Source organism: Sinocyclocheilus anshuiensis, unplaced genomic scaffold, assembly GCF_001515605.1.
Source record: "Sinocyclocheilus anshuiensis isolate Anshui unplaced genomic scaffold, SAMN03320099.WGS_v1.1 scaffold694, whole genome shotgun sequence".
NCBI lineage: Eukaryota > Metazoa > Chordata > Actinopteri > Cypriniformes > Cyprinidae > Sinocyclocheilus > Sinocyclocheilus anshuiensis.
Genome location: NW_015542477.1, coordinates 6,645 through 18,276, shown reverse-complemented (window position 1 = coordinate 18,276; position 11,632 = coordinate 6,645). Strand labels below are relative to the sequence as shown.

The 11,632-nt window shown below is 35.4% G+C and overlaps 1 protein-coding gene across 1 annotated transcript in view; it reads left to right on the top strand.

The window, feature by feature from the left end:
* The first annotated feature begins 5,594 nt into the window (after positions 1-5,594).
* The window catches only part of LOC107693870 (uncharacterized), a 12,639-nt gene continuing 6,601 nt past the window's right edge, over positions 5,595-11,632 (top strand). Inside the window, exons 1-7 of the mRNA XM_016493406.1 lie at positions 5,595-5,726; positions 6,515-6,880; positions 6,950-7,068; positions 7,146-7,299; positions 7,435-7,550; positions 7,730-7,742; positions 7,966-8,325. Coding sequence (XP_016348892.1) covers positions 5,666-5,726; positions 6,515-6,880; positions 6,950-7,068; positions 7,146-7,299; positions 7,435-7,550; positions 7,730-7,742; positions 7,966-8,325 — 1,189 coding nt within the window. The 5' untranslated portion in view covers positions 5,595-5,665. The remainder of the gene's footprint in view (positions 5,727-6,514; positions 6,881-6,949; positions 7,069-7,145; positions 7,300-7,434; positions 7,551-7,729; positions 7,743-7,965; positions 8,326-11,632) is intronic.

Sequence of the window (11,632 nt, the reverse complement as noted above, 5' to 3'; positions counted from 1 at the left end):
ACCGTGGGTCGCCATCATGGCTGTGGCCTGGGTCCTGCTTGGCTCCTCCTGCTCCAAGTTCTTCCTGTTTCCTCCCTGGCTCCTCCATCCATTGTCACCTCCCTGGTCTCTGTCTGCCGGCCCCCTCCCGGGTGTCCGTCCTCCTCCTGAGCCGCCTCCCAAGTTCCCACCCGTGCCCCACCTCTGTTGTTCTACGGCGCGAGGACACGCCTTCCGGGAGGGGGGCGATATGTCAGGATCATGGACCTGTTTTGCCCCTGTTTCTGTTCCTGTGTTCCCTTTTTTGGTCATGTTCCTGTCCTCGTTTAGTTAATTAGTCATTCTGTGCACCTGTGTTTAGTAATTATCCCTTGTATTTAAGTTCCTGTTTGTTCAGTCTTCCTTTGTCAGGTCTACTTGTTGTGAACATCTTCCTTGTGCTCTGTGACTCCCTGTTGGATTATTAAAGACTCTCGTTTTGTGAAATTTCCACATATCCTCGTTTCCTCGTTCCCGTGCTCCAGCGAATTGTGACAATGTGCTTATTATTTATGTGTGATTATTATATATTAGTTATTATTTGTTTACAATTAATTATGTATAATTATTATTTATAATAATAGTTATTATTATTATTATTATTGCTACTACTACTACTATATAATCCCAGTTAATAATGTTAAATGATGCTTATATTATGCATAACTATATACACACATTTTATGCATAATACATGTATCATATTAATGTTATTATATGGACTTACGCAAAGATGATTAAGTAATTAATTCTTGGGTTAACTATCCCTTTAGGATAAAAAAAAGAATGTCTTTTGCGCTAAGCTGACAGAATTCACAGTCAGAGCAAATGAATTCTGGTTGGAATAAATCTCCACAGAGCAAGCCCAACAGAATGTGGGCACAAAAAATGGATGAGAACAGCAACTGGTGGTGGAGATCAGAGGACAAAAAGCATTTTGGAACATTTCGTAACTCTCCATCATTGACCTGTCTGAGATCACAGTTGCCAGTGCAGATCTGAAGCAGTGTCGAGCTTCTCAGCTCTCAGTCATACTCCTAAAAGTACTGGGTTGATAATGTCACTGTACTATAGAAGAACAGGAAGTAGTGGGCTGCCATCCAGAAGGTCGGGAGTTTGAGCATCGCTGCCGGCATGCTAGTTCTGTGACATCTCATTGAGATGGCCACTGTGTACCGCTAGCGTGCCCTTAAGCAAACCACTTAAACCATTTCATTTCTGCTCCAGGAGACAAGCCTTATTCTGCAGCCTGACCTCTCTGATGGATAGAGACTCAGCATCTTTCACCCAAGACACCACAACATCCTGTCTAAAGATAACAAATAAACATGAGCGCGTGATGGACTGCATCTTTGCCCTAGATATGAGTTGTTTAGAATCCACTGGTCTGTCAAGCCTTTAAACATTATTCCAATAGAATGCTCATGATTCCGAATGGAATTAAAAATGGCCTTTGCATAGGAAATAAAACTAGTTGGCCTGTAACTTTATTACAAAGTCCAACATAATGAGCGGTTTTTCATAAATGAATAAATAACCAATAATTATTTTTATAAATGTAAAAGAGACAAAAACTGTGATATAAGATTTGTATTTATTTATTAATAAATACATACATACTACATGACTTTTCTTTATAAATAAATATTTATAAAAAATAATGTAAAGCAAACAGAAACAGCAACATAACATCACTACTAAATGTTTTTAATAAATAAATAAATACATCCTTACAAAATTAGTGTAAAAAAACATCTCATGCATAGTAAGAAATATTCATTTAATATTTCGTACCCTGCTTATATCACACTGTTATTTACCAACCTGAATTTAGCTGCCGTAATTTCATCCACTCAATGTGTTGATGATAATGTGTGTTCTAATGAGACAATGATCAAAAGAACACGTGTTGCTTATGTGCGACAAATTTTTCTCTGAGAAAGGAAAAGGTCACTTTCAATCGTCTTTACATAACACTAATAGAGATCCTATTAGAGGCACTGGACTAACATTACTGGGGTTGTGGGTGCATTGATTGTGTGCTAGATTAAAAAATAAATGATAGACTGCAATGAACAGCCCTGTACACCCTGTCCTAACAATATACAAGTGAATACATAATGCCATACAATGGAGATGTTCTAGAAACCCTAAAATGTCACACCTGGGTCATTGAAATTAAAATCGCAATGAGGGTCAGTTGGACAGCTTGGTGCCTGATGTACTCTATTTGGTGCTTAATGATAGAAAATTGCTTTACAGTGTATTTATTCATAATCAAAATATATTAATGTCTAAATGACATATCACAAATCATATTATGTTGGTGGCAGTAGCCTAGTGGGCAGCGTGCCAACATATAGCGCCATTGTACTTCAGGCGTTCCGAGTTTGAGTCCTGGCTCGCGGATCTTTTCCGATGCTGCCCCCCACCCTTTCTTTTTCCCACTTCGCTTCCTGTCTACATACTGTCCTATCCTAATAAAAGAAAAAAAACACCAAAAATAAATAAAAAACACATTATATTACATAATCTAAAATGGATCAATTAAACTTTTCCTTTTATTCAGTAACCAAACTAACAGCTTAGTGTAAATAAACAAGCTAACAGCTTCCCTGACCCTTACAAAATTGAACCATGATTTTACCAAATGGTTTTTCTACACTAACCATAGTTTAATCATGGTATTTGTAGTAAAACTGTTGTTATACAAATGGTAATCAATCCACCACAAAAACATGGTTACTACACTTTTACTATAATAAAACCATGGTTAATTTTTGTAAGGGACACACATAGCCTACATCACAGAGATGTCTATTTGATTTTAAAGATATATAGTTTTAGAGTATTTGCTCATCTGCAATAGCCTTTGTCTCTAAGATGTCAAAATATTTCCCTTTGTTTGTTTTCAGTTAGCCTTCAGTTAGCAAGCTAACAGCTTGGCCTGCTAGCTTAGGAAAACACAAACAGGTCAATAAAAACTATTTTGATCAGCTCGAACAAGATATGCACATGTAATGGACATGTTTATGATCACGCACTGGAAAAGGGGGATATTCTGATAGGATATTGTGGGAGGTTTTGAGATGAGAACCACTAGGGTACAAGCACATATCGTAGCATAGCTAAAGATAAGAGACAGTCTGGTGAACTCACTGAAACCCATTTTGAAGCCTCATTATAGCGAAGCTTAACATGATTTTGTGTATTCGGAGTGATTGTTCCTTTTTGAACATCTGATGAAACTTACATCAGAACGTCATTTGTTTCACTGCCCTTGTCTGGGTGCAATTTCTGTCATTCATGTCATTGCTGATAACGACAAGCAAGAATATTTTGTGCATGACTGCCTGATTACCTGATTTTATTCATCAAATTATTCATTAAAATGATGCAGGCTGCATTTATGATATTCAGCCTCACTGAATTTCTCCCCGAGTCTTTGCCTCAGAGGCAGGCATACAGACACACACACACAAGCACAGTTTTTAGAGGTTATGTATATGGATTACATCAGACACTTACTCGATTTCTGAATCAAATGCTTTGCTCACTGAGTCCTATAATGAAAGATGATATTTTAGTCCTTTGGCAGAATACAATGTCTCAAATGTGTGTTCTTTTGACAGGCAAATATTAGGCTACAGATGACAGCGGATCCTGACCTTCTGAAGGAATTTGACTTGAGGACAACAGATCTTTTATACAGATCTATTCATATTTGCTATTCTGTATCATCCAGCCTGTCTCTCTAAATACTCTTATGTCTATATTAAAGTACACGTGTCCCCTGTATTCTTTGTCACATTTCCTCATAATTACCAAGATGCTGCTTTGATTTTATATTTTACAGCTTATATCTCCCTACGCTGCTATCAGCTGCCACGTTCATGGATCTATTAACGTCCCTTATATCCCCTCCAAAAGAATCGAATAGAGCCATCAATTCCCTCCCCATTTACAGCACTCATTGCTTCATTATTATTTGATAGTATGTGATTTTGATCTTTTTCTACAATACAATGATTATGAGCTTCAGACCCCAGAGGCTGTGAGGAATGGAAATGGCACATGCGAATGCATGTGAATATCTGGGTAATAGGTAGTTAGTTCAGAAGTGTGAGACATCTTTGAGATTAAATCAAACAAAGCTGAGGTTTTTTTTGCTCTTTTGATGGCAGTTCTAGTAAATTCTTACTTAAAAATAGGGATGCATGATAATCTGCCAATATTTTTATTTTTTTTAATTACTGATCCATATTGGATTTTTAATTGTGCTCTTTCCCCCTACTTTTACATTTAGATTACCCTTGCCATCATCTAACACTCTTTAAAAGCACTTTTAATAAATGTAATCTTTAGCAAATCTCAAAATTAATATCCATTCATTCACTGTGCTTTATAATGCTGCAAAGCCTAAATTGATTTCAAGCATTTAACACTTTAGTTTTTAGTGTTTCATTTTTTTATTTATAGACAAATTTGTATATAATTTTAATATCAGCCATAACATTAAAGTAATTATCAGCTTATCTACCAGAATTTTAATATAAGTGCATTCCGTATATTGATCCTGATTATCTAATATCATTACTCAGTGTTAGGTTTAATGTTTTATTTTTCATTTATTTAGACGAAATAGTATATAATTTTAATATCGGCCATAACATGAAAGTAATTATTGGCTAGAAATTTTATATCGTTGTGTTCCTATTTATTCCTATTCCTAATAAAACAGCTTAGCATTTTAATATCAGCCATAATGTGAAAATTATCAGTAAGAATTTTAATTTCGGTGAATTGGTGAAAGTATTTTGATTACGTAATGTCGTTACTAGTTTTATTTTCAGTTATTTAGACAAAGTAGCCTAGAATTTTAATATTGGCCATAACTTAAAAATATTCATTGACCAAAATTTTAACATCAATGTGTCCCTAATTATGTATTCTGATTATGTAACGTCATTACTAGTATTCTGTGACTCCCACGCCTGCTCCTGAAGTAGGTTGAGATGTCCTTATTTGTTAAACTGAGCATTCACACTCTCCCCACTGTAGTTTCCTGTCACGTCTCATTTAAGATGTAAATTAACAGTAAATTCTATAATACAATAAGAAATACCAAAAAAAGAAGTTAAATGTTCATTTGGCCAGGGGACTTTGGCCAATAATATCCACAAACAAGCCTGTAGGGGCTTTAAAATTTCACGTGATCTTGATCTTGATGTGTGTGTGTGTGTGTGTGCGTCTGTCTGTCTGTCTGTCTGTCTGTGTAAACGTGGCCGCAGCTTGTTAAATAGATGCATTCTGACAGGAAATCGAGGAAGACATGCTGACTGTCAACACTTGACTGCCAACATAAGAAAATAAGGTCATAATTACCTGTTGAAGCAGTTCATTGTGCTTATAAAGTGTATCAGGACCAACTCCATCACCAATCTACTCTAAACATAACAGCAACTCTCCATTAGGTATCCTCTGCTGTTCACTTGGGGGGGGGGACTGCACTTCACAGCTTAAGCGAAACCAAGCAACTGTTGGTTCAGACAGACAAGACTAGAGAAGTGGTGGTGTAGCTCATTTCCTGTGCTTCTGCTGCTGCTTATGTTTGACTCTCTCTGTTAAGACTGTTGTTCTCACAGATATGGATTTTTTGATGACAGAGTCAACTTATAAACTTCTTATCTTTTTATGCATGATACGAGGTAAGAGGGGCTTGGATTTTTATTTCTACCCACAAAGAAAATGTTTATTATCTTTTTTACTGATCTGTGCTGTGGTTAGACAGACACTCTATGACATGACACTCATCTTTATGTAGTATCTATTATTTACTAAAAAAAAAAAAAAAAGCATTCAAAATGCAGTTCACACATAGTGATTTAACAGATAATCCTATGATGAGCATGTTTATAATTTATGTTAAAATAAAAAAGACAAAAGGGACAGTGTGATGCAACTGTTCTGATTTCATAATAAAGACAAAATCATCATTAAAAAAATAATTATTGAAAAAAGAACTTAAGTATTTATCAAGCATAATCTTTTAACAAAACTGTTAATCTTTTAACAAAACTGTTTCACTGCTTATTAATGTTAAGAAATCTTGTGGCCCAATCAAGCAGAAACATCCTGAAATTACCCTCATGACTGTCAAGGTCAATATATCTCTTAAAATATCAGACAATGTGATCTTTTCCTCACAAGGCAAGGTTAGCTCAGGCTGTAAGATGTCATGAGGTGCGACACCCCTAAATGTAATGATATTTATGGGTCAGTGATTAATGGCATTTGTAAAAATAAATAAATACTTTTTATCTTGAAAAATATTTTGTAAACTATTTTAACGTTTTAACGGACCTATTCACTAAGGTCTCTATGACCCAAAGGACATATAATTATACTTCAAATTACACTTGGTAAAACCTTGTCAATAACACATATTTTAGAATATCAATGAAGTAATCTATCACTTTTGAAATTGGTTTATCAGGAACATACGGAGTTCTCATAAATTATAATGCGATCGCAACTGCTGTGGAGGGACAGAACGTCAGCCTGCAGTGCATTGTGGGAGAGGAGCATGGCATCACAATTATCCAGGTGGAATGGATTAAACAGCAAAAAGGAAATGAGAAGAACGATCAGAAGATTGTTGTGTTCCATCCTGGGTTCCCAACACATTTTTTTAAATCTGGTCCTCTTCTGGAGACAGTTACTAGTTCAAAAACTGGGAAGCTGCAAGGCTCAATCCTGACCCTGTATAAAGTTACAGTGAATGACAGTGGAAACTATATTTGTGAAATTACTTCCTATCCTATTGGCTCGATTAACAGAACCACAACGCTGCAATTCGCAGGTAAACTGTTTACTGTAACCTGATTTCACATTTAAAATCAAATAAGCATCATCTGTCTGCTAATTTCAGAGCCTCCAGCATCAGTGAAGATGCCATATCCATATGGATTCATAAAAGAGGGGGATGATATGAAAATAACTTGTTCAGCGATCCCTCCACCACTCCGTTATAAACTGAGACGTTCAAAGGTGAGTCAGATGGAAAAATACACATTTCTATATGCCACAGTTTATAACTGTTGTGTTGATCTCATTCGTCTCATCAGAACAAGATATTTTGGCTGGAAAGCTCAAACGGAGAGTTCATTTTACCACATGTCACCAGAAACGACAGCGATGTGTACATCTGTTTACCTGAATGGGACTCGTTAGTCCCAAATCTGCAAGGTCTCAATGCCACCGTCGAACTGACTGTGAATTGTGAGTGTTTGTACTGAGAATATAAATCAATTGCACCTAAAAAGGTTTTTGAATGATTTTTTATCATTGTCTGTCGAATAAAAGCTCTTAGAAATAAACAAATCCATATAAAATAATTCCTGGTTTTCCAAACAGTTCTTGATGGCATTGAGTGTAACACAAGCAGCCCTTTAAACGTCAGCGCTGGTGAGGATGTGGCGATTTCTTGTATCGTAAAAGCTTCACAGTACTTGCAGTATAAGTGGATGAGGGTAAGATCGTGAAATATTAAAAGATTGAAATGAAATATTAAAGCAGTATTGTTTTAATAAAACATTTGTTGTGTATTAACTGTCTAAAATTACAAATCCATGTGATGATTTTTTAGGGTGGGCTATCATTGTGCAAACTCACACCACAAACTTCCCAATACTGTTTCACTTCCATACAGCTTTTAAGGTCTAGTTTTATTGTAGTCTAATGCAATACTAATAATATAATATAATATAATATATAATATATAATATAATATAATATAATTAATATAATAATCCTTTTTCCAAATCACTTGACCTATGTAAGTTTGTATTATTATTGTAATATGTATTGTAGTATGTAAATGTAATATTTCTTAATATACATTCTTTATATATTTCATTTTTCCTTCCATAATGATTTCTGCTGAAGGAATGACAACTAATTTTCCAGTAAGGACCACCAAACATCTGAGCAGCTTTACCTCCAATGGGACCAGCTCATGGAGCACTGATACCACTGTGTCTACATCAGAATCTGGTCACTTCCTAGCCAGCACAGTGAAACCAAATGCCACTCTGACAACCTTACAACCCAAACACACCAGCCATCCCACTCCTCTCACTGGCAGCTCTTCTGCTCCACCTGTTGGCAATGCATCTACATTACATGCAAGCACTGTAAAATCTATAGACAGTTTGAGCACAACTCCAGATCCAGCTACAAGAAGAAGAGAAAGAGTCACCACTGTTATAACACAGAAAAACATCACCGCTGTTACAGCACCAAAAGGTAAAACACACACACAAATTACTCTTCTGAAAGACAACACTAAATCAAAACTTGTCATATTCACACACACTTATCGTTGGTCAGTGATTGGCACTTTCGAAACACTGCTTTTATAATGGTTTTAACAGATCCTGGGTCAGTTTTATAATGTCAAATCAACTCAAATTAAAAAATGTATATCATTTTTTTCTTCATTTATTTTTTTACTCATGCAGAAATAAAGTGCACTTACATATTGTTGCTCTTTTGTTAGTTTTGATTGCTTCTATTGTCCTCATTTGTTAGTCGCTTTGGATAAAAGTGTCTGCTAAATGACTAAATGTCAATGTATTACATAATATCTTGGGTTTTACTTAGTACACAAACTATTCACATAGTAAGGACCTTTGAAATAACTGAAATTGTTTGGCGAAATCGGCATGTAATGCCTGTAATGTGATCAAGACCTGCCTGGAGCTACTAGCCGTGTATTTCCCTGAAAATAATTGCACACATTAGAACGTTCCTCAAGCAATCAGATTTAGTCATTCAACAGCCCCGTAGTATAAGTTATATTATTTCCATGGTTTTGCTACAAAATTACATTTTATAGCACATTTTAAAGCACATACTTTCCTTCTCCCGCTCTCTCTCCAATACAAACGCACACACATAGAGTACAGACACAAACTCGCACACACAGAAACATACACGTGCACAGAAACATTTTGTCAGTACTGCGCTGACAATTTTTTCAGTAAATGGTTTAGATTAGAAACTTAAAAGCTACATAATATTTCTCTCTAGCGAGATAATAACAGCGCTGTTCTTGAAGCAGATTAATTTACAGTTTCGTTATTAGTAGAGACTGCATCACCTCCACGGGTGTGTATTATTTTCTAATAATTAAACAGCCCGTCGTCAATTATTCCTTACTTCTTTCAAGATTGAGGTCTCTGCAGAGCAAACATGGGCGTTTCTAACTTTGTGGGTGTTTTACAACTGCTGGGAGTTTCTAAATCATGCAATGAAAATGATCCCCCTTCCCTGTCACTATGACGTCAGCCAATTAGGTAACATGGTCGAAAACGCCCCTCTGTTTTGGCCTCGCCCACTGATTTGGTATAGTAACTCCCATTACTTTCCTGCAAAGACCTATGCTTGGTTCTTTCTGCAATGCATATGTTGAGTTGTGCAAGGGCACTCTCTGGCTTTCAGTATGAATGAAACAGAAATTACATTTGTAATTTCAGTAATGTTCATTCCATACTATTCTGGGTAAAAATAATAGGCTACTTTTCTCTGCAGAAATTTAAAGTAAACATATAATAATCCATAGGCCTATAATAATCCAACATGTAACAATCCAACATATAAACATAGTAATCCATATAGTACCTAATCTATTTTCTCCAGTGTATAGAGGTGTACATTTTTTTCCAAAGTGGATGAATTAAAGGCTCATATTTCATCTTTAAGGCAGCATGGACCCCTTTGATTTTGCATTTTGCATCTTTTGGAAAGTCATAGACATTATTGGTGCAAATGAGAATACAAAAATTATTTTAGTTGTAGTTTTGGTGTAGTGGAGTTTATGACCCCAGGAATGTGAAAAGGGTCAATCTTTAATCAAAATCTCTCATGATGTATTCACCAACGTGAAGGCAGGACAATAATCTTCCCTTCAGCATCATGTGAGTCACATTGTAGAAACAAAAACAATCCCATCAATTTCCAATAGACTAAATTTAGTCCCGTCCTACTTGTTTTTTTTTTTGTTTTTTTTTTGAGAACTCGTATCACTTGGATGCCATAATAAGGCAAAAAGATTATTGCAACTTCCATTTCATGCCGATTTTAAAATTTGGTGTGGAGTTTTATGCTGTTTCACTCCTGGCTCATGTGGAGCATTTGTTTTGTAAATCGGAACCTTGTCACATTTTCTTAGTTTGGTTTGTTGTTTGTTGTCTCAATGTTCTTATTTCCTTAATTCCCACTTTAACCGATAAAATACAAAATTAGCTAACTTAGTAACTTATTTAGCTAACTTGTCAATCCATCTTGCGATGAGAAACATAAACAGATGCACTCTGACCAATGAGAGGACAGTTTTACTTGCATGTGACTTGAATAAACACATGTTTGTACACTTTCAAATGTTGCCATGTGAAAGAGAACGAAACCAAGAAGAAAATTCAATGACCTAGAAGTCTTAAAATACCCAAAAACGCAATTTCAACACTAAAATCAGAGATGCGAGATGTTTATGTGCCCTTCTTATCTAACATCTAGTATTCTATGACTCAATTTTAGTTGAGTTCCAAAGTTGGTTGCAATGTTTAATTTTACATTTTTTTACACATTTTTTCCCCAATTGTAAGTCGCTTTGGATAAAAGCGTCTGCTAAATGACTAAATGTAAATATAAATGTAAATAGCATAGCCGCAGCTTGTCACAGATGCATTCTGACAGAAAAATCGAGGAAGACATGCTGAAAGTCAACACTTAAACAAAATACGGTCATAATTACTCTTTATAAGCACAATAAACTGCTTTATCGAAGCAGTTCATTACTCCTATAAAGAGTATCAGAACCAACTTCATCACTCCATCCAATCTACTCTAAACATAAGAGCAGCTCTCCATTAATTATCCTATACATGTTCACTTAAACAGTCCTGCAGTTACTACCGTTAGTGAAATAAAACTACAGTATACTGCACAGGATTTTTTGATGACAGAGCCAATTTATAAACTTCTTATCTCTTTATGCATGATACGAGGTAAGATGGGCTTGAATTTTTATTTCTACCCACAAAGTCTACAACAAATGTTTACCAGCTGTTAAACTGATTTGTGCTCTGGTTAGGTGGTCTATGATATGACACTCATCTTTCTATCCTATAAATGTGCTAAAAAAAAAAAAAATATATATAAAATTCAGACATATAGAGACTTGATTGCACTTCTACTGGATGATGAACATGCTTTTAATTTCTATGTTAAAATTAAAGTCAAAAATTACAAAATGATACTGTCCTGATTTCATAAAGACAAAACCAAAAATCCTTGATCAATTATTTATCAAGCACAATCTTTCATTATTATTAACGTTTTAATATACATAAAATGCATCAAACAAGACTGATTAACTGTTGATATACTGCTTATATTGTATATATTACTGCTTAAATATTTTAAAAATTTCACCAGGGAACTCCAAGTTCCCTTTCAGTCAGTCACGTTCGACGTTATGTCAGTCGTGACTGACGAATTGGGATCTCGCCCGAGAGCCCAATCACCTTCGAGTGTTAACTAAACAAGCCAA